This window comes from Oryctolagus cuniculus, chromosome 17, assembly GCF_964237555.1.
Source record: "Oryctolagus cuniculus chromosome 17, mOryCun1.1, whole genome shotgun sequence".
NCBI lineage: Eukaryota > Metazoa > Chordata > Mammalia > Lagomorpha > Leporidae > Oryctolagus > Oryctolagus cuniculus.
In genome coordinates this window covers 5,345,094-5,368,945 of record NC_091448.1, presented here as the reverse complement: position 1 = coordinate 5,368,945, position 23,852 = coordinate 5,345,094, and the positions used below count along the sequence as shown (strand labels likewise).

Sequence of the window (23,852 nt, the reverse complement as noted above, 5' to 3'; positions counted from 1 at the left end):
GATTCCATATAAAACGACTGGGCATTCTTCACATTTCAGCGTTGCTATGTAGCTGTAATGGGCGGCGCACGCACTAGACCAAAATGAGCGGCGTTCCCATCTGGGGCCCCGGCGGCTGGGCCGTTCCCCTGCCATCAAGACTGTGGGCGCAGCCCCGGCTTCTGCAGCTGTTTACAACCCTTGAGTCCTGACTCCGCCACCTGTCCTGGTAATCCGTCCCTGCGCCAAATGCAGGCGCACTTGGAGGGGAAGGGCGCTTCGCAGGATAGCGATAGCGGAGACTCGGCAAACGCGAGCCGGCCGTGGGTGGCTGACCCCTTCCCGCGTCCGCATATCTCCTCACGGCAAATGTCTTTGCTTGTCACTATTTCCATAAAGACTGAGCTGCATTCCACATTGCTTGGCCTGCCTCCAAGCAGTTGGGAAGTTTGTATTCTCGGCGGTGTTGGTTAACCACCCTCCCCTGGGCTCGCCATAAAAGCCGAGAGGAGCCTCTTCCCTTCTGGGTGGCTTGAGCATGCGTTTGTGTGCCTGCCACAGCAGCATGAGGCGCGCCACTTGTTTGGGTTACAATCTTCCCATTTTTAAAGGCTGAGCCCAAATTTCCAAAACCTGAACAAAACAAAGCAAAGAAACCCTGTCAGACCGATCCAGCCAGCAAGCCTGCCCTCAGAAAGCACATAGTCACCCGCAGGGAGGCAGTGCAACATGGTGGGCGCTAGCTCAGGCGCTCACGGGAGAAATCTGGGTTTGAATCTTCTTTTTTTTTTGGACAGAGTTGGGCAGGGGGGAGGTTGGGTGTCTTCCATCTGCTGGTTCACTCCCCAAATGCCCGCAACTGCCAGAGCTGAGTCCATCCAAAGCGAGGAGCCAGGAGCCAGGAGCTTCTTCCAGGTCTCCCACGTGGGTGCAGGGGCCCAGGCACTTGGGCCACCTTCTACTGCTTTCCCAGGCCATTAGCAGGGAACTGGATCAGAAGTGGAGCAGCCGGGACCCCAACAGGCAGAGGCTTACGCCCCTACATCACAGCGCCAGCCCCCTTACTATATTCATGTGTAAAGTCAGGATAAATGAATCCCTGGACTGCACTGTCCTAGGACAGACTTTTATGATCAGACTTCCTTGGAAGGTAATCACATATTTTCTTGTGCTGTTAAATGACAGGTTTCAATTTCACTCTTAGGGAATCTTTTGTCTAAACTTTGACTTTGTACTTGACTTGCCGGATTGGCGGATCCCTTGAGTGTGGAAGACAGCTTGGTGCAGCTTGGTTCCGGTCTTGCCCCCACCCCACCCTGTAAGACACGGGAATGTCCTTTATGTCGCTGAGCTGGTTTCCTCTTTTGTAAAATGAAGTTAACGCACCTACTCTGAGTCTGAATGAGAGAAATTTAAGAATGTTGTATTTGCCAAACAGACTGCTAGAAGCGCCCCACCCTGGTTGCATATCAGAACCACCTGGGAGAGTTTAAGGAACACAATGAACTCTGGGTCCCCCCCCCCCAAGATGTGGTCATTTGTGTTTCCAGGGCTAGAGTCCAGTCATGGATATCTTTAACTAGGGGCGGGGGCACGGAGTTGGCCTGGCAGTTAAGATATCATCAGTGTGCCAGGGTTTGGACCACAGGTCTCAGTGCAGCTTTCTGCTAATGCACGCACGGGGAGGCAGCCTGAGTCTCTGCCACCCAAGTGGGAGACCTGGACTGAATTCCCGATTCCCAGCTTCCGGGAGTGAACTAACAAAGGACACTCTCTCTGCCTGTCTCTCCTTCTGCCTCTCAATCAAGTTTAAGTGTTTTAAAGATTTATTTTACTGATTTGAAAGGCAGAGTGACAGAGAGAGGGAGAGGCAGAGAGAGAGAGATCGTCCATCCATTGGGTCACTGCCCAAATGGCTGCGACAGCTCCTGAAGCCCGGAGCCAGGAACTCCATCTGGGTCTCCCAAGTGGGTGGCAGGGGCCCAGGCACTTGGGCCATCCTCTGCTGCTTCCCTGTGCACACAGCAGGGAGCTGTTCAGGAAACAGAGCACGGGGAGTTGAAGCGGGTCTCCGATATGGGGTGCCAGCTTAACTCACTGTAGCACAACTCAAGCCCCTCAACAATTTTTTGAAAAGAAAATCAAAAGTAAGTTTCATTTACAGATTGCGCTGAGAAGGTTTGCTACAAAGGTGAGGAATCGGGGCTGGCGCTGTGGTGCAGCAGGTAAAAGCCACCACCTGAAGCGCCGGCATCCTATATGGGTGCTGGTTCAAGACCCAGCTGCTCCACTTCCAATCCAGTTCTCTGCTATGGTCTGGGAAAGCAGTAGAAGGTGGCCCAAGTCCTTGGGCCCCTGCACCCACGTGGGAGACCCAGAAGAAGCTCCTGGCTCCTGGCTTCGGATCGGTGTAGCTCCGGCCGTTGTGGCCATCTGGGGAGTGAACCAGCAGATGGAAGACCTCTCTCACTGTAACTCTGTCTTTCAAATAAATAAAATAAATCTTAAAAAAAAAAAAAAAAAAAGCTGAGGAATCAGTCCCAGCAGAAACCTTTTAATCTTATTTATGAGTAAGAGCAAACTTACATAAACATCTGACTAAGGGTGCCGACCTGGTTGGCATCTTTATCCTAACTTGAAATTGTGACAGATTGGAATACCTACCCCTCCCATTTACCTGTTCATGTACTGTAACAGTTATGACTAAAATTGCTACATTCTGGGCCAGGCTTGGCACAGCAGGTTACTTTTGCAACTCTGGCATTCCATATCAGAGCACTGATTTGAGTCCCAGCTTCTCCACTTCTAAATCGGCTCCCTGCTAGTGTGCCTGGGAAAGCAGGGGAAGATGGCCCAAGTGCTTGGGCCCCAGTCACTCATGTGGGAGACCTGGATGGAGCTCCAGACTCCTGGATTCAACCTGGCCCAGTCCTGGACTTTGTGGCCATTGGTGGGGGTGAACCAGCAGATGGAAGATCTTTTTCTCTCTGTGTCTCTCTTTTTCTCTGTAACTCTGACTTTCAAGTAAATAAAATAAATCTTTTAAACAGTGTGAAATCACTATATTCCGTTTCCTGCTCTAAGATAGAGATTTGGGGTGAAGTAGATATACAATACATCACTCTGCTATAATAACCTTTGCTCAGAATGACCAGCTCAGTGGAAATTAGAAAATAATAAATATATTTTGTCCACAAAAATCAATACAGATCATAAGAAGTGCGAAGGGATGTGCCAGTGTGAATATTTGTTCTTAAAATCATCCAGACCTATCATTACGATTTTTTTTAAGATTTATTTATTTATTTGAAAGGCAGAGTTACAGAGAGAGTTAGAGAGAGAGAGAGAGAGAGTTAGAGAGAGAGAGAGAGAGAGAGAAACTTCCTGTGGTTCACTCCACAAATGACCACAATGGCCAGAGCTGGGCCAGGCCAAAGTCAGGAGCCAAGAGTTTCATCCAGGTCTCCCACATGGGTGCAGGTGCCCAGTACTTGGGCCATTCTCCACTGCTTTCCAAGGCACATTAGCAGGGAGCTGAATCAAGAGGTGGAGCAGCTGGGACTCAAATCTGTGCCCATATGGGAAGCCAGCACCGCAACTTTGCCGGCTATGCCACAACACTGGCCCCCATCATTATCATTTTTTAAAAACATCTAACAACCTATAAAAGCTTATATAAAATCATTTCTTCGGCTGGCACCATAGCTCACTAGGCTAATCCTCTGCCTGCGGCACCGGCATCCCAGGTTCTAATCCTGGTCGGGGCGCCGGATTCTGTCCCGGTTGCCCCTCTTCCAGGCCAGCTCTCTGCTGTGGCCAGGGAGTGCAGTGGAGGATGGCCCAAGTGCTTGGGCCCTGCACCCCATGGGAGACCAGGCAGAAGCACCTGGCTCTTAGCTTCAGATTGGCTCAGCTTTGGATGTTATGGCCATCTGGGGAGTGAACCAGTGGATGGAAGACCTCTCTCTCTCTCTCTCTCTCTCTCTCTCTCTGGCTTTCCTCTCTCTCTGTATAACTCTGACTTTCAAATAAAACAAATATTTTTTAAAAAGAATATAATGTGTAATTTACTTAAATAATCATCTGGAAAATTCTTCTGCACCATTTTATGCCTAAGGTAATAACTAAATTTTAACCAATACAAAAATACACACTGACTTAGCATCTCTTAGCTCAAGTATCTATTGTGCCTTGAGTGTTACCAGCTTTCCCACTATTAATAGGCAGTGATTTGAATCCCCTATTATTTCAACCTGCCCCAATTTATTCCAGTTTGTTGGAAGACATGGACAATCTATATTGGCCTCATTCTTTTTTTTTTTTTTAAGATTTATTTATTTATTTGAAAGGCAGAGAGAAAGAGAGAGAGAAAGAGAGAGAGAGAGAGAGAGTGAGAGAGAGAGAGAGAGGTCTTCCATTTGCTGGTTTACTCCCCAAATGGCTGCTATGGCCAGAGCTGGGCCAATCTGAAGCCAGGAGCCTGGAGCCTCCTCCAGGTCTCCCACATGGTTGCAGGGGCCCAAGGACTTGGGTCATCTTCTACTGCTTGCCCAGGCCATAGCAGGGAGTTGGATCGGAAGTGGAGCAGCCGGGACTTGAATGGCACCCATATAGGATGCCAGGACTGCAGGGAGTGGCTTTACCTGCTACGCCATAGCGCCACCCTGACAAGCTTTTCTAACAAATTTTACTTCTGAATCCCAGCATCTCCAGGTGTCTCTTGAGTGAATCACTGTAACTTAAGGACACATTTTCACGCACACACATTCTGCATCCATCACTCCTGCAGACACATCTGCCCACCCTTTTCTTAGCTGTATCCTCACAAAACGAGACAGATCAAGGCCATTGGGAAAGAGGTGCTTCCTCTTAAAACTAAACAAATGGAGCAAGAGGCCTCAGATATAGAAAATGTCTTTGTCATGTCCATGCCTTCCCTTTATGCAAAGTCATGCTCAACAGAATGGCACATACACCTGGGCAGAGGTCTGTGCCCTTCTCAAATCCTTTTGTCACCACCCTGAATTGTAGAAATGGAGACCATTAATTCCTAACTTCCTGTCAGTTTCTCTTCCTCCAACTAGGAGCTAAATAAGGATAAGAGGTATAAATTCATCCTTTTTCCCAATTCGATGAACTTTTCTCAAAACAAGCTTCCCTGCCCCTCTGCTCTGCTCTTCTTGAGATGGAATTAGCCTCCGTTGCAAATATAATTGTTAAAATTATAAATAACTTAAAAATGTATGCCCAGGAAAGTAAGTGGGAAAATTCTTAATATTCCAAGTTCTACAACTTCTGGCAAAGTTAGCCACATGATAGACTTTAAAATATGGATTATAAAGAAAACAAATACATGAGTGTCTCACAAGGCCCCAGGGTGGAGGAAACCTTAAAATGCTCTCATATAGTCATGCTTACAGGGAAGTGACACCCAACACCCAAATAACAGATTAAATAGGAATCTGTTTATGTTCCAATTACATGTCACCCTGAGGAACTCCATTCATTAGCTAACCACTATGAAAACCAAATTCTATGACATCTAGTACTAACCTCCAAATCATCTAGATCAGAAAGCTGGGGTCAAGGCTGGCACTGTGGCATAGTGGGTAAAGCCACCACCTGCAGTGCCGGCATCCCATTTGGACGCTGGTTCGAGTCCAGCTGCTCCACCTCCAATCCAGCTCTCTGCTATGGCCTGGAAAAGCAGAGGAAGATGGCCCAACTCCTTGGGCCCCTGCACCCACGTGGGAGACCTGGAAAAGCTTCCTGGCTTTGGATCAGATCAGCCCAGCCCTGGCCGTTGAAGCCATTTGGGGTTTGAACCAAGGAAGGAAGCTGGGGTGGGCATTTGGCCTAGTGGGTAAATGCAGGTTGGGGCACTTGTGTCCTTTATCAAGGTGCCTGGGTTCAAATCCAGGAAGTGCTCTTGATTCTAGGTTCTTGTTATTGAACAGCTTATGAGACAGCAAACAGGTGATGGCTCATGTAGTTGGTCCTCAACTACAACTGGCTATTGTAGGCATTTGGGAAGTGAACCAGCTGGTGGGAGCTCTCTGTCTCTCTCAAAAGAAATAAAACTTAGAAAGAAAGAAAAAGCAAGCAAGCTGAAGCAGTCTGTAGATGGGTCCTTTGCTTCTTAAGGTATCAGAGTCATTGAAATGCTGAAGTTTTCCTTGAAGATTCACTAGGGCACAATTATTTCATTTTTATTACAAAACCTGAGAAAAATAGTTTATTCCGTGTTCAGAATGAATAGAAAGCCGGCCTGGACTGGTTTCATTTGAATGAAATGCAGGCCAGTGGTAGTCAGCTGAAACCTCAGAACTCTACGATGATATTCCCCCATTCCATCTCACATAGGCACTTCACTCCTGGGTTAGGAGAAGGGCTCCCAGACTTCCTGGGGCCAGCATTGTGATACAGCAGGTTAAGTCGCCACTCATGACATTAGTATCCCATGTCAGAGTGCTAGTTCAAGTCCCTGGCTGATCCTGCTTCTGCTAGTGTGCCCAAGCACTTGGGCCCCTGCCACCCATGTGGGAGACTTGGAGTCCTTATGCCATATGGGGAGTGAACCAGAGGATGGAAGGTCTGTCTCTCTCTCTCTCCCTGTCACTTTGCCTTTCAAATAAATAAATCTTAAAACAAATAGAAGAAATATTTCTGACGTAGTTCCAGGAATTCCTGTCTTCTAGAAGTTTGCCAGGGAATTCTAATGCAAAACCAGTCCAGAATCCATCATACTCAAAACTAGCAGAATCTGGGGCCAGTGCTGTGGCGCAGCCGGTTAAAGCCTGGCCTGAAGCGCTGGCATCCCATATGGGCGCCGGTTTGAGTCCCGCTGCTCCACTTCCGATCCAGCTCCCTGCTATGGCCTGTAAACACTTGGGCCCATGTAAACACTTGGGCCAAGACTTGATACTCCTTTATCTGAAAAGTTGCTAATACCTTTTATTTTGGCCTGAGTCAGCTTGTAGAATGAAGGATGCTGAAGTTAAAAATTACCTCACTTTCCTACAGAAAGCTGTGGTCACCTATTACAACTGGACAACTTTTATTTTCATCTACTTGAAAAGTAGAACAGAGATGAGTTCTTCCATCCTCTGGTTCACTCCCCAAATGCCAGCAACAGCCCCGGCTGAGCCACACGGAAGCCAGGAGCCAGGAGCTTCACCCAGGTCTCCCCTGTGGGTGCGAAGGCTCAGGTGCTGAAGCGTGCGTCTGCTGCCTCCAGTATGTATCAGCAGGAAACTGGATCAGAAATCGAGGCAGGGCTCAATCCTACGCACCCCATTATGGGATGCAGATAATTCCAAGATGTTAAGCCACCCAGACACAATACCTGTCCCTATTTAACTTTTAATGTTTTATTTATTTTCATTTACTTGGAAGGTAGCGATAGGGAGAGGAGAGAGATCTTCCATTTGCTGGCTCACTCTCCAAATGCCAGTAGCCAGGGCTGGGTCAGGCAGAGGCAGGAGCCCAGAACTCAATCCAAGTCTCATACGTGGGTGGTAGGGACTCCAGCACTTGCTGCCTCCCAGGGTACGTTAGCCGAAGCTAAGTAGCCGGGACTTGCACCAGGTAGTCTGAGATGGGATGGAAGTGTTCCAAATGCCTGCTCCCCCAATATTAGTTTTTTTATATTCTACCCAGGTTTTCTAAGAAAGATTTTATCCCCCTTGGAAAGAGACATTAAGTTCCCCTTTTTAAAAAAAAAAAATTATTTGGAAGTCTGAGAGAAAGGGAAACAAGGAGGGTGGGAAGATTTATCTACCACCTGTTGGTCTATTCATCCCCATATGGCTGGGGCTGGGCCAGGTTGAAGCCAAAAGCCAGCTTAATTGGGGTCCCTGACATGGGTGCAGGGGCCCAAGTACACGGGCCATTTTCCACTGCTTTTCCCAGCCTATTAGCAGGGAGCTGAATCTGAAGTGGAGCAACTGATCTCATACTAGGAATTCTTGTGGACAGGCTTACCAGTTTCACAATACGAATTTCTGAGTTTTACCCCTATACTCACCAAAGGCCACTTGATTCAAGATTAAGACTCATACTCAAAACTAGAAAGCCTGCTGAGTTCCTGCTCTCTACAAGGGCAGGTGGCTTATAGAAATGTGGAAGGTTTAAAAAAAAAAAAAAAAAGTGCCCATTACAATACAGGTAGAGCAAATCCAGGGAGACATAGTTCACAGGGAACTGGTAAGGCTACACTGGAAGTATAGGTTCTATATCGCAGAAATCACTGAACCTGTGATTTTGTCACTGTTCAGCTGTGTGACAACACCCATTTTGATCCTTGGCTTCCTCATCTCTATGTGGGTTAGAACTAGATCTGTGATTATTTAAGCTCTAAGAACGGGTATGCAAGTATGCTGACATTTTCTGTCCTTCAATATCCCAACATAAAGAACACAAACTCTGGTAGGTTAGAGCCAGGGATGGGATGGTTCTGTGACTTACCAGCCGAGAAGGCAAAACAGTAACTTTTCCCTACCTGACTTGCACTACCATACACTGCCGCAGAAAATACTGGGAGTGTATCCACAATATTATGACCCACTTCCTATCTTCTGCTAGTAAAGCTGCATATTTGGATCTGGACCTACATAAGAGTTTAAGAAAAAGGCTAAAATTTCCCTTACCAGTAATTTCCACGACTGTCCTTTGTCTTGTCCCTACCAGGAATGCAAGGGACTCCTCCCTTGAAACGTAGCTCCTGTCAGGCCCACTCATATCATGATTTTTCTAAGGTTTACCTTTCTACTTAATATTCCTCAGAATAATGAAAACAGCTCATTTTAAACAAGAAGTTTATTTAAACAACAAGACGCTTGACTTGAAGGGAAAACTATCTAGGATTCATTTTTTTAAGAGTAATTTACCCCTACTTAAAGACAGATTGCCCTACATGTAACAGCTACGTACAAAAAAGTTATAAAATTGTCCTTGGTTTTACAATGATAAATGAAAAACATTAAAATTCTCCAATCAAACAAGGTATGCAAGGATTTTTATGTTGTTGGTTTTTTTTGTTAAAACAGTGAGAGCAAAATAACTTACTGGAATATAAAGATAAGAGCTGAATGAGCATGCCACTCATGGAGAAAGGGGGTATTTTCACAGAACCAGGATTTTTCCCCATTCCATCTCCATTTGATGTCAATCAAAACATACCATTGGCCATTTAGTTTAAAAAAAAAAAAAGGAGAGAAAGAAAAGAAAAAATGCAATATGCTTGTGCACATACACCAGTTACTTTATGTACAATAAAGGAATGGGGAGGGGAAATGAAAGAATAGAGACTATGCTGCAGTAGTCAGGGTGTGGTGGAACCCAGTCGCAGTTTTCTGGCTGAGAATGTGTTCTTGGTCTGAAGGACAGAGTTCTGGAGTAAAGCAGCGGGTTCCCTTTTCAGTAGACACCGCCCGTCTGCTGCTGGAACACATCAATCGTATCTTCGTCCTCCATTTCCAACTAGCATCAAAAGGAAAAAACAAACGTTAAGACCACTGATGAAGCTCTTAAAATTTGTAATTTTCAGATTTAAATATCCTGGAAAAATGCACAAGTTTTATCTAATTCCAGTGCTCATTATTTTAGATATCCCATAACATAAAGTGCGTAAGATTTCTCATTTGGTCACCCTTTGTATGAATGCTAGAGAAAGCGTAGCTCGTTTCTGAAGATTTGTTTCTGGGGCCAGTGTTGTGGCACAGCAGGTGAAGACACCACCTGTGACGCCAGCATCCCATATGGGCACCGGCTGAGTCCTGGCTGCTCCACTTTCAATCCGGCTCACTGTTAATGGCCTGGGAAAACAGAAGATGGCCCAGGTATTTGGATCCCTGACACTGCCATGGGAGACCAGGGAGCAGCTCCTAGCTTCAGCCTAGCCTAGTCCTCACCATTGCAGCCTTGGGAAAGTGAACCAGCAAATGGAAAACTGAACGAACTCTCTGCTGCTCTGTAACTCACCTTTCAAATAAATAAATAAATCTTAAAAAAAAAAAAAAAAAATTGCTTATAACAGGGGCCAACCTGGGCCGCTGCCTTCCACACCAGCAACCCACAGGAGCACCAATTCTAGTGCTGGCTGCTCCACTTTTCATCCAGCTCCCTGCTAATGCACAAAGGGAAAGCAGTGGGAGATGACTTAAGTGTCTGGGCCTCTGCCATCCACATGGGAGACCCGAATGGAGTTCTGGCCTCCTGGTTTGCTGGACATTGCAGTCACTTGGGAGTAAACCAGTAGATGGAAGATCTCTGTGCCTCTTCCCTCTAACTCTGCCAATAAGTAAATAAATCTTTAAATAATAAATGCTAATTGCTTACCATGAACAAGTTTACTTGTTTTAAAAAAACTAATTTTAAATGTTATTTAAAAAATAGGCAGCTTTACAAGTTTATTGTGCTAATTAACTTTGAAAAACTTTCTAGCCGGCGCCGTGGCTCAATAGGCTAATCCTCCACCTTGCGGCGCCGGCACACCGGGTTCGAGTCCCGGTTGGGGCGCCGGATTCTGTCCCGGTTGCCCCTCTTCCAGGCCAGCTCTCTGCTATGGCCAGGGAGTGCAGTGGAGGATGGCCCAGGTGCTTGGGCCCTGCACCCCATGGGAGACCAGGAAAAGCACCTGGCTCCTGGCTCCTGCCAGGATCAGCGCGGTGTGCCGGCTGCAGCGGCGGCCATTGGAGGGTGAACCAACGGCAAAAAGGAAGACCTTTCTCTCTCTGTCTCTCTCTCTCACTGTCCACTCTGCCTGTCAAAAAAAAAAAAAAAAAAAAAAAAAAAAAAAAAAAAAAAAAAAAAACTTTCTAAATACTGGTAATCTCAAAGGTAAAATAGTAACCATGAACATCTAAAGATAAGGAATGCTTTCTAATAAGTGCAAATACACTGAAAGTAGTACTGGGGCTAGCACTGTGGTACAGAGGGTAAAGCACCAGCCTGCAGCACAGGCATCCCATGTGGGGCCAGTTCAAGTCCTGGCCGCTCCACTTCCCATCCAGTTCCCTGGCTCAGGTATCTGGGAAAGCAGAAGACATCCCAGTTACTGGGGCTCCTGCCACCCACATGGGAGACCTGGACAGAGTTCCTGGCCCAGTGCTGGCCATTGCGGCCATGTGCGGAGTGAGCCACTGGATGAAGATTTCTCTCTGCCTCTCACTGTAACACTTTCAAATAAATTAAAAAAAAAATAGTAGTACTAAGGCATTGTTATGGATAAGGAGGATTTAAAAACAGAAAATAGGGGCGGCGCTGTGGTATAGTTGGTAAAGCTACCGCCTGCAGTGCCAGCGGATGGAAGACCTCTCTCTGCCTCTCTGCAACTCCACCTTCAAATAAATAAGTCCTTAAAACACACACACACACACACACACACACACACTCTGCTAAACTACATTCTCTTCACTCAGGTTTTGTTTCATTTTGTTGTTTGAGAGGCAGAGTTACAGAGTGAGAGGGAGAGACAGATCATCCAAACTGGTTCACTCACCAAATGGCCTCAAAAGCCATGGCTGGGCCAGGCCAAAGTCAGGAACCCAGAGCTCCATCTGGGTCTGTGCACAGAAGGGCCCCGAGCACGGGGGCCACCGAGTGCTGTCAGCAGGGAGCTGGCTCAGGAGCCAGAACTCAAGCCAGTGCTTGTGGGGGTGCAGGGCAGCCCACTGGACCACACCAGCCCCTTTACTCAGCTTCTGTTTAACAAGTATGCACTGAGAGGCGGGACTTCCCCTCTGCCAGTCACTACCTGAATGCCTGCAACAACAGCCCAAAGCCAGAAATTCAATTACTGGCGCCATTACCACTGCTTCCCAGGTCTGCATTAACAGGAAGCTGTAGTCAACAGTCAGAGATGGATCCAACTCAGGTGCTCTAACATGGGACACATGTGCTATAACCAGTATCTTAACCCCTAGGCCTAATCCTGGTCCCTCAGTATTTTTTTTTTTTTAAACAATTGTTTAAACAATCACAACAGGATAGTCGTCCTACCTGCTGAAATGTTAACTTAAAAAAATTTTATTTGAAAAACAGAATTACCGGGGTGAGGCGGGGCAGACAGAGAAGCCTTCCATCCACTGATTCTCTCCCTAAACGGCCATAACGGCCAGGTGGAAGTCAAAGCTTCATCTGGGTCTCCCACATGGGTGCAGGGGCCCAGGGATTTGGACCATCTTCCACTGCTATCCCAGGACATTAGCAGGGAGCTGGATTTAAAGTGGAGCAGCTGGGATTTGAACCAACACCCACACTGGATGCTGGCAGTGCCAGGCAGAGGCTTCACCTTCTATGCCACAGCGCCAGCCCCTGGCATGATAACTTTTATAAGGAAACTTCAACATCTTCAAAATATTAGCGATCCTTTCCCTCGGCATTCATTGAGAGAATGTGGCTCCTCCTTGTGGCTACACACTATAATTGCTTCTTACAGATTCAAAGGAAATTTAAGCCAGTGCCCATAAAGGACGCCAGCTTCACAGGCAGTGGCTTAACCCGCTGTGTCACAAAGCTGGCCTTTTTTTTTTTTTTTTTACAGGCAGAGTGGACAGTGAGAGAGAGACAGAGAGAAAGGTCTTCCTTTGCTGTTGGTTCACCCTCCAATGGCTGCTGCGGCCGGCGCACCGCGCTGATCCAAAGCCAGGAGCCAGGTACTTATCCTGGTCTCCCATGAGGTGCAGGGCCCGGCACTTGGGCCATCCTCCACTGCACTCCCGGGTCACAGCAGAGAGCTAGCTTGGAAGAGGGGCAACCGGGACAGAATCCGGAACCCCGACTGGGACTAGAACCTGGTGTGCTGGTGCCGTTAGGCAGAGGATTAGCCTATTGAGCCGCCGCGCCGGCTGGCCCCTGTATTTTTTATATTTCAGTTTTATCACTCAATAGCAACTAAAAAATACAAGTGGGTGTTGGGTCTGTGACTAGGCTGCTGGTTAGGAAGCCCAGGTCCCCCGATATTCCTGCTACCCATGTGGAAAACCTGGATTGAGCTCCAGGCTCCCCGCTCTGACCTCGTGCAGTCCTGGCTGTTGGGGGCATTTCGGGGATGAACCAGCAGATGGGAGCTCTGTCTCTCAAAGCAAAAATAAACAAGAAACCAGGGCTGGCGCCGAGGCACAGCATGTAAAGCTGCTGCCTGCCAACACTGACTGCTCCACTTCTGATGTAGTTCCCTGGCTAACGTGCTTGGCAAAGCAGCAGAAGATGGCCCGACTTCTTGGGCCCCTGCCACCCACACGAGACCCAGAGGAAGCTCCTGGCTCCAGCTTGGTACAGCCCCGGCTGTTACAGCCTTCTGGAGAGTGAAGCCCTCTGTCTCTCCTCTGTGTAACTCTTTCAAACAAATCTTAAAAAAGAAAGAAAAAATAATTATGACACGTGTGTAACAGCATATCCAGATTGAAGTTCTGTTGACAATCTTGGAAGACTGCAAATTTCTATGAGTTGTACTTGAAGGAAAAAATGTTTTGAGAAGTCAGAATTTGGGCAGAGCAAGTTAAGCCAGCACTGGTATCCCCTGTCAGCACCAGTTCTTCAATTTCTGGCTGCTCCACTCCCAGCCCAGCTCCCTGCTAAAGCACCTGGGAAAGCAGCAGATGACCGGAGTGCTTGGGCCCCTGCACCCACGTGGGGACCTGGATGGAGTTCCAGGCTCCTGGCTTTGGCCTGGTCCCATCTGAGCCTTTGAGGACATTTGAGGAATAACACTGGATGAAATTTGGTTTTTTCTCTCTCTCAATGTAATTATGCCTTTCAAACAAATCTTTAAAAAATAATAGTAAAAAGGGATCTGGGGAAGGCACTGTGGCACAGTGAGTTAAGCTGCAGCTTGAGACACCTGTATCAGAGCAGCTGGTTCAAGTCCCAGCTACTCCACTTTGGATCAGATTTCCTGCTCACATGTAACTTGGGGGGGAACAATGATGGCTAAATTACTTGGGTTTCTACTATCCACGCAGAAGACACAGACTGAATTCTAAGCTCTTGGCTTCTGCCTGGTCTAGCCCCAGTTGCCATGAGCATCTGGGGAGTGAATTAGCAGATGGAAGATATCTGTGTCATATTCTGCCTTCCAAATAAGATTAAAAAAAAAAAAAAAAAGAGGGGGGGTGCCCAGGCATCCCATATGGGCGCTGGTTCTAGTCCCAGCGGCTCCTCTTCCTATCCAGCTCTCTGCTGTGGCCTGGGAAAGCAGTGGAAGATGGCCCAAGTCCTTGGGCTGCTGCCCCCACCTGGGAGACCTAGAAGCAGCTCCTGGCTCCTGATGGGCGCAGCTCCAGCCATTGCAGCTAACTGGGGAGTGAATCAGCAGATGGAAGACCTTTCTCTCTTTCTCCGCCTCTCCTCTCTGTGTAACTCTGACTTTCAAATAAATAAATAAATCTTAAAAAAATAGGATGGGACCAAATTTCAATTTCTGCTATAACAATCATTCAAAATCCTTTTTGACAAGACTGGAAATCTTCAGAAGTTTGAGAAGGGGCCCGGCACTGTGGAGTAGTGGGATAAGCCTCTGCCTGCAACACCAGCACCCCATATAGTTCGATGGTTCAAGTCCTAGATGCTCTGCTTCTGATCCAGCTCTCTAATTTGGCCTGGGAAAGCAGAAGATGGCCCAAGTGCTTGGGTCCCTGCAACCGTGTGAGAGACCCAGAAGCAGCTCTGGGCTCCTGCCTTCAGACTGACTCAGCTCCAACTGTTGCAGCCATTTGGGGAGTGAACCAGTGGATGGAAGAGGTCATCACTCACTCATTGTCTCTCTCTCTCTGCCTTTCAAGTAAACAAAAGAATCTTAAAACAACAATAAGACACACCCATAGAGAAACCTGGGCATGATCATGGGCTACAGCAAAAAAACAAAAAGCAAACTACTTTCTGAAGAAGCAGACAGAAATTTTAATTATTTTCTCCAAATAATATTGATAACAGGAAAAAGGGATTCATTATTAAATTATTAATAGTAATTAGATGACTTACTCCCTTTACTGAGTGATAACCACATATCTGAAAATCATTAGCATTTCCTTAATCCATTCCTGTTTGTTGCTTTGCTCCCCTTTGGTCACATTTCACATAGCTTTGAACTCTGCAAGAACTATATTCCAATATCTACAACCTCACAAATTTGAGAAGCTGTTGAAAAAAAAAAAAAAAGATTTTTCTAATAAGCACCAAGAAATTTTTACCTGTGCAGGTGTGTCTGATTCATTGATTGGCTGCCCGTCAAATCGGAATCTGATCTGCCTCATTGACAAACCCTGAACAAGAGAGTTTACAAGCAATAAGGAATGTGTAAAGAAGCAGTAAGAATCCCACTGAGATGAAACCATAAGCATATTTACACCTGAGTATAGTAAAAGCTACCTAATCAAACAATCATCAATATTAACATTTCTAAGTAATAAAAAGACTCTACAGTGATTCTTTCGAGTATGCTTGGATCTAGTAGGAAAAACAAATCATCTTTTAAAAAACCTTTACTGCTTTTGACACCAGATACCCCAAACTAGAATAGATCATACCTGAGACAAATACTGTATTTAAGTAAGCGAGACACTGAAAGGAAACATAAAGTAACAAATTCCTGTTAGCTCTCTAAAAGGGGAAAAAACCCTCCTTTACAATAAAAACAGAAAGTCACCTGAAAACATGTTGCATGATTAAATTGAAAATTTGCCTTTGAAAGCCAAAAAAAAGCTTACATTCCTTCCTACCCATACAGTTCCTACCACTATGCAAACCAAAGACCCCAACTCCTGAACAATGCTACCCATGCCGTGAGCACTGAACAAGTTCTTATCCTTGAAGTCGTCAGCTCATTTCCAGAAGTCAGGGAGTAACTGTCCTTAAAATCACCCATAAGACCACACTCTTTACCCATGAAATTCCTAGAATAGCTCAAAAGTACCTGGTTCTTAGTTTCTTGCCTAGTAGTTATTAGTAAATGTCTCACTACAAAACAAGTTCCAGGAGAAACTGTCTTAGCTACTGTATTATACACAGTGGGTACTGCTAAGTACTAACAGTAAAATGATGAAAAGCAATATGCGGCTGGTGCAGCGGCTCACTTGGTTAATCCTCCGCCTGCGGCACCGCCACCCCGGGTTCTAGTCCCAGTTGCTCCTCTTCCAGTCCAGCTCTCTGCTGTGGCCCCGGAGTGCAGTGGAGGATGGCCCAAGTCCTTGGGCCCTGCACCCGCATGGGAGACCAAGAGGAAGCACCTGGCTCCTGGCTTCGGATCGGCGCAGTGCCGGCCATAGCAGCCATTTGGGGGGTGAACAACGGAAGGAAGACCTTTCTGTCTGTCTCTCACTGTCTAACTCTGCCTGTCCAAAAAAAAAAAAAAGGCAATATGCATCTAACCCCACTTTACTTTGTTAACCTAAAAATCAAAAATAAACCAAAAGATACTAAAAAGTTGGAAGGAAGCTTTATTATAAAAATGAAATTTTAAAACTATGTTAGTTCAACTTCAAGGTACTTTTATACGTATTTAGGAGATTCATGAGCATAAACATGCCATTTCTGCAAAACAGATTTCAGTGTTGTACTTATAAACTTAGCATGATTTACTCGACAAAGGGGTAAGAAGGGAAAAGAAGCCAAAAAGCAAAATTGTTGGCAACAACCAGACGAAGACAAGACAGGAAAGTATCTTTGGAGAAATGCTGTGAATTCACTTAATAGCTTTCTAGGAAACGTCTAACAGTCACCACTGAATCATGTTCGTATTACAACTGTTGTTAAATCAACTCCCTTAGACAGCAATTGATGATTAAAGATAACAGTTCCTGGGACTAAAAACATTGAAACAAAGCACTCACACACCTGTGTAATACCTATATTCCTTATTTAACAAGGATTTACTGAACCTGTGCTTACAAAAAACTACCCGTCACATGAAGTTCCTATTTGCTCTCCTTTAAAATGCTACTCTGGTTAAGTGGTGGGCACGTACCACTTTCAGACTATGCCAGAGACGCAGTCCCCCAGCCAGGCAGGTGACACCTATAACTTTAATTCACTGCAACTTTCAAATTTGTCATTACACCAAACAACCAAGAATTCCCTAAAAGCCATTAATTTTGCTAAGTATTACATATGTGCAAGCACTCCATTTAAGTCTTCTGTCAACAAAATGCTAAGCACCTTCTTATGCTGGGTTCTTCGCTAAAACCACCGGTAGTCAATGAAGTCAGTCCAGAGGGGAAAAGGCAAGGGCAGGATCACAGAACCCAGCCCAGCTGTACTCCTTCACTGCCCCGGTACTGGAGGGCACACAAATGCGCAGAGTGACGGGAAGAGCTGTGCTGAGAACGCTCAGGGCCCCAACACAAAATTCATCCCAAACAAGTCATGCACTGTCACCAGGTTCCTCTAACTCCGTTTTCTTAGATGACTCAATGCTTCCCCTACCAATTAAACTAAGTCATCACTCATTAATTTGCCACGATATCAAGTCCAAAGAACATTTATTTGCCTCTAAGATTCCTTACACCAGCATCTGAGTTCCTCTTCTGTACAAACTCTACCCCTGAGCCAGCTGTGCCCAGGAGTCCTGCGAGGAATCGCAAGGCATTGCTGCTGCTTCATTTCCTAAGAATGAGTTGTAGTAAATGGTACTCACTTTATATCACTCCATGACATAACCGCTAGAATCAAACAGTATCAACAGCTCTCAGTTAGCTGAAGGCTACGTGCAGACAGTGTGCAAACTACTGTGTGATTGAAAAGCTCTTCACAAACCCATCTCTGCACAGTGAATGTCTGCTGTCACTTACAAGCACTTACGGAACATGCTCTATGTGCTCAGACACAGTGCACGCTGGACAGAGTGCAAAGTTCCTATCATCCTAGAGCTCACATTTTAGTGAAAACTGACAAAAACAGGAAGTAATCAAGGCAAAAAACAAACCAAAAAAGAGGACTAAATGATGGGAACAAGGGCACTTCCACTCAAGACCTGATGGTCAGAGAAGACTGAGGTAGTAATTGAGCAAAACTGTAATAAAACAGTTGGAGGACATGTGACTGTCTATGTCAGCACCATCCATAACAATGTGAGCCACACAGGTAATTTTTTCTAGTAGCCTCATCAAAAAGTTAAAAATAGGGGTGGTGTTTGGCCTGGCGGTAGAACTGCCAGTTGGGACGTCTGTATCCTCTACTGGAGTGTCTCATCCTCAAGCTTTGGTTTTGCTTTCCATCTTCTTGTTAACGTGTGTACCCTGGGATACAGTAGGTAACGGCTCAAGTACTTGGGTCTCTGCCACTCACACGGGAGACCTGAACTAAACTCCTGGCTCCTGCTTTCAGCCAACTGTTGCAGGCATTTGGGGAGCCAATCAGCATATGGGAGCTCTCTCTTCCACCAAAAACTATCCAAAAAACTTTTTTGAAAACAAAGTTTTAATAATTTAACTCAATATATTCAGAATACTATTACTTTAACATACAATTTTAAAGTCAAGATACCTACTTTTCTTATATCTAATCCTCAACATCTGGGATGTATTTTACTATAAATGACATCTAAATTTGCATTATCCACCTTTCAAGTGGACAATAGGGACATGTACCTTGTGGCTACCATACTGGACAGAACGGAACTTGCGGATGGATTTTTATAAGTTATGACAGCATCATCAAGGATGACTTCAAGGTTTTTACTTTAACAGTTGGACATAGAATGGAACCATTTTTTAATCTTTTAAAACCAACAGTTGGGGCTGGCGTTGTGGCATAGCAGGTGAGGCTGCCACCTGCAGTACCGGCATCCCAAATGGGCGCCAGTTGAGACCCAGCTGCTCCACTTCCAATCCAGCTCTCTGCCACGGCCTGGGAAAGTAGTAGATGATTGCCCAAGTCCTTGGGCCCCTGCAGCTGTGTGGGAGACCCAGAAGCAGCTCCTGGCTCTGGATCAGTGCAGCTCCAGCCATTGTGGCCATCTGGGGAGTGAAGCAGCAGATGGAAGATCGATCTCTATCGATTTCTCTCTCTCTCTCTGCCTCTCTTCTGTGTAACTGACTTTCAAATAAATAAATCTTTTCTTTTTTTAAAAGGCAGTTTCTTCTTTTTAAATGCCCATTTATTTTCATTGTATTTGAAAGGCAGAGAGATAGAAAAAAGATCTTCTATCTGCTGCTTCACTCCCCAAATGCCCAGAATAGCCAGGGCTGGCCAGAAAGAAGTCAGGAGCCCAGAACTCAATCCAGGTCTCTCATGTGGGTGACAAGGACCCAAGTACCCACCTGCTGCCTCCCAAAGTGCACATTCAGCAGGGAGCTGGAATTAGAAGTGGAACAGGATTTGAATCCAGGTACTTAGATATGGGATGCAATTGTCCCAAGCAGCACTCCAACCACCTCACCAAATAGCCCACCCCAGTATCATCTGTTCAATGAGATTTCTAGGGGTAAATACAAGATTCCTCCTTTTAAGACATCCATGTCCCTCTTCAGAGACATGATACCAAGTGAACTCATTCGAAAATAAATATGAACATTCAATTAATCTTGATAGAAAATCCTTGGTCAAGAATTCTTAACCACCAAAGGAAAAAAAAGAAATCATGTAGCTATGCAAATCAGATCGCAAAGTCTTTTCATAGCCAGTATCTTATATGACATTCCAACTCTCCCTGCCTTAGAAGCAGACAAACCATTTGAAATATAAACAAGAATCTGTTATGCAGAACTGGGAAGTTATTCCCAATTTATGAGGAAAATGAGAATCTCTGAGTTCTTCCTGCTTAAGACCTTCAAATCATATTTATATTCTGAGATAAGCAAAACTTAATTCTACTTTCTATGGACTAGTAGTGCTTCTGGATCCTTAGTGCAAATTAAAGAGTGTTCTTAACAAGTTTAGTCAATATAATCCCAATTAAAAGAAAAACTTATTTATACTTGGTAATATACTAAACTCAGTTTATCATGGCAAGAAAACCAAAAATTCTTGATGGACCTGATAACACTTCATCATACAGAGAAATCTCTTATAAAGGCCATCGGGAATAGCGGATGAGCTTCATTATTTTTTTTTTTTTTGGTATCTCATATATAATATATAATGCCCCCAGCAATGGTAGGCACCTGGTAAATATCTGATATCCTTTGGGGCCCTGATATGTGACATAGGAAGTCTTAAATGATCTTTTTAGGATCGACAGAAGGAGTTAACACATATAACAAACGGTTAATATATGAAGGTAGCAGTAGCACAGGGATACATTGACTACAAAAAAAAATTTTGTTTTCCTAGCAATTGTTGAAAAATCTGATACTAAAAGCTAAAATTTTGTAGTGATTACAGAAAAATTCATAAGATATGCAGACAACATTGTTCAAAACCACCCAAAGAAAGCCTAAGTTTTTATTTTGCATAAGATTTTGCTACATAAGTTCTACAAAATAATTACCTTTTCAAACCCCTATAACCTGAAGGGTCACTTAATGTTCAAATATGGAAGACATCAGTGCATAAATTGTTTAGCACAAATAGTAAGTTTGTATTTGCTAACCCTTAGAAGAATTTAACCAAAATTGTTCAGATAAAAGTATATTAAAGATCTTATCTTTGTCAGGAACTATAAAATTTACATATGAAGGTAAAGAATATGGGCTTAGTATTCTATTACATTGTAAATGATGTAGACATAAAATAATGCTTCAAACACTTAAAAAGTTTATGTCACTGTATCTTTCAAATATCCTTAGGTATCATGGAGGAAGCCCAAATATCAACTCAAACAGCCTCCCAACTTAGAAAGGTTTAAGTCTTGTTCTATTTTGAGCCTATTTTTTACATCACTTCACAATGTAGATTAACTTCCTGTAGCCTAAAAAAACTATTTTCCCAACTTTTATGTATTATACATTGATAGGATACTTCTGCTGTTAGGTTATTGTTGGATTAACAGATTCAGACACCACTTTTTGTTACATTTGTAAAAGTCATCTTTATAGTTGCTTTTGTCTTGTTAGGGACTCTCAAAATTCCAGAAAAGCAGTGAAAACTTGCATTTACCCCATTGCATCTGGTCAAATTAAGACAGCAGACTTTCCCACTTCCCCTTCTTGATGCTTATATACTATTTTTCTGAGTAAAATGCAAATACTCCTACAGCAATATTTATGCTTGGCTCAGTGGACTTAAATTTTTCTGGCCTCTACTATCAGTGTATACTATCAGTGTAAAAAAAAAAAAAAAGCAAATGATACAATTTACATACATTGGGAAACTGTCAATATCCTTAACTATTTTATTACCAAATTGGTTAAAATACTAAAAATGAATGTTCTGATGGGAGAGTTTGACAAGAAATTTTGCCAAGTTCACTCTTATTTTCTTATAAAGGTAAAACTGCAACCCCTAGGAAGCAAACTAGTATTATAAATGAACACAGATGCATTTCTGGGAAAGGACTGGCATTATGTATAATATTAATTATTCTAAGGGCTTTCACGAGGAATCATATATAAATATATGTATACACACACCCAGTGTATGAAAAAACTGTTATGTCAAGTATGTAAGTGCATATTTATCCTATCAAAAATACTCATCTTAATATTACCCTAGTCTATTTCCTCAAGAAATATGGCTTTAAAAAAGCAGTGGCATTCAGTAAAGTGCAGACAATTCCTCACCTGTCGTTCACAATAGGCTTTCATTAGTTTACTAAGTGGTGTATGCCTCTTAATCTTAAACTGCACCACAGAACCATCCTGCCCCGCCACCTTCAAATTAATATGATCGTTGTTCTCAGTCTTGACTCCTTCCTGTTGAAAGAAAAATAAAAGTATAATTTGGAAAATGTGGAAAACACCTTTTAGAAAAGTAGCAGCCCACGTTGCTTCGGCAATCAACAGGTTTCTCGTTCTGATACAACACACAGCTGCTTCAGCCACCGCAATCAACGTGAACCACGACAAATCCTGCGGCGCCGAGAGCTGTCACGGAAGCCTGCGTGCGACACGAGCGGGGCAACAGCAGGCCCAAGAGGGGTCCCACTCAGCTCACGGCGATGCTCCCAAGTCTCTGACTCCCAAAACTGTCTTTTCCCCCAAAAGGTGAAAAGCGTCCTCTCTCTCCTCAAAGCGTGTTCAGAGGCAACTGCTGGAATAAGAATGCACCGACAAAAAGCCAGAGCTTGCAATTCAAAACGCACTGCTATTATCTCGTTAAAAAGTTACCAAAGTCAGCTCAACAACTTCAATTCAAGCTGCATGAAAGAAAACAAGAAAAATGAAGAAGCCCTCTTGGCGGGCCCTCCGGCTTCCCCCGGAACCGCCACCAGCCGCGTCCGCCCCCGCGGGCATCTTCCTTCGCGCCGGGTCGCACTCCGGGTCCAGCGTGCGGTCAGCGGCCGGCACACGGCCTCCCAGCAAGCCCTCCTCGTGCACTTAACCCGACCGCGTCGGAGCCTCAGAGAGCCGAGGCGTGCGGAGCGGCGGGTGTCACCGCGAGCCGCACGTCCCGCGCCCCGCGCCGCGTCCAAAAGTTGAGCCCGCAAAGTGTCCGCCGGAACGGCTGCCTCCAACTTCCCGAAAGCACACGGCGTGCGCGGGTGGGGGTCGCTGCCCCTCCCCCCCGCTGCCACCCGAGTGGGAAAGGTTCCTCGGGAGCCCCCGGCCCCGCCGCAGCCCATTGATTCCCCAGAGCCGGGCGGGGGTCCCGAGCTGCCCGCGCGGGGCCCCCACCCCGGGAGGGGGACCCCGGGCCGCAGGCGCTGCCCCGCGCCGGGGAGGCGGCCCCGCGCGGGGTCGGCCGAGGTGGGAGCCGCGGGGACTAACGCCCCTGCTCGCGCGCCCAGCCGGCCGCGCCGAGAAGCCCCGCGCGGGGCCGGCGGCCACGGGCGTCCGCGATCCGCCCGCCCAACTCGCGCCGGCGCGCACTCGGAGGCCGCGGGGGCGGGGGCGGGCGGCGGGGCCTCCTCCGGCGCGGGAGGGCGGCCGGGAGGAGGGAGGAAAATGGCGCGGAGCGCCCGGGCCTGAGCGGCGGCCGGCCCCGCGGGGGGCCCGGGGAGGCGCTGGGAGCCCGCGGCGGGCTCGGCCGGACCCCGGCCGGCGCCGTCAGGCCGGCCGCGAGGCGAGGAGGCCGGCGCTGCGCTCACCTTGGGCTTTTCGTCGGCCATGGCGAGCGCCGGGGTCTCCTCAGCTGCCGCTTCACAAAAGAGGTACCAGGTCCGCACCGAACGCGCACACAAGCAGCACCAGGAGCGGCAGAAGAAGGAGGCGGCAGCGGTGGACGAAGGCGAGGGCGCGCGCACGTCGTGCGCTCCCTCCCCCCACCCTACGTGCGCGAGCACGAGCCGCCGAGGCCTCCTATTGGCTATCGCGTCGCGGGAGCGCGCAACGCTTACATAACCACCCCGCCCCGCCCAGCCCCGCGCGGCCGCCGCCTGGGCCAGGCGCCCGCCAGGCCGGCGGGAAGAGGCGCGGACACGCGCACCCGGCCCGCCGCGGGGGCGCGCCTGGCTCTGGGCGGGGCTGTATTGTCCTCCTTCTGTGGTGGAGCATAATCAAAATGGCTTCCAGCTGGTCCTCACTGGGGACGAGGAGACTCGAGGCCTTAGACGTGAGCTTTAGGCCAGGGAGGGCAGACCAAGTGGACACGGGAGGGGAAGCCTAATTCAACCCCCCAGCGTGAGGTTCTGGAGAAACCCTCTTGTCCGGTGGCCCTCACGCAGCTCTCCTCAGGGTGACAGAGACAACCCACTTCCTCGCAGCAACCTCACTGTTTTAGGTGTCAGCGCTTCAGCCTCAGCCGGCCTCCCACCGGGCTCCTGCCAGGAGTACTGTGCGACCTCCGCCCCGGGGTAACCCCAGACTTTGACTACCTGAGGAAAACGCTCACTTATTCAT

At 46.6% G+C, this 23,852-nt stretch overlaps 1 protein-coding gene and 1 long non-coding RNA gene across 4 annotated transcripts in view; one reads left to right on the top strand and one right to left on the bottom strand.

The window, feature by feature from the left end:
• Nucleotides 1-23,852, top strand: part of LOC127488578 (uncharacterized) — a 46,570-nt gene that overhangs the window by 21,232 nt on the left and 1,486 nt on the right. The gene's annotated exons all lie outside the window — the stretch shown is intronic.
• SUMO2 (small ubiquitin like modifier 2) lies at nt 8,980-23,417 on the bottom strand. 2 transcript variants are annotated; one of them, XM_002722946.5, is made up of 4 exons: nt 23,102-23,417; nt 21,636-21,767; nt 15,171-15,242; nt 8,980-9,459 (listed from the first exon to the last, which is right to left on the bottom strand). In XM_002722946.5, the coding sequence occupies exons 1-4, from the start codon at nt 23,120-23,122 to the stop codon at nt 9,397-9,399; spliced, it is 288 nt and encodes a 95-aa protein (XP_002722992.1). In that variant the 5' UTR covers nt 23,123-23,417; the 3' UTR covers nt 8,980-9,396. The 2 variants fall into 2 exon arrangements, with proteins under 2 accessions (XP_002722992.1, XP_051694367.1); XM_051838407.2 differs by lacking the exon at nt 15,171-15,242 and having other exon boundaries at nt 9,221-9,459; nt 23,102-23,289.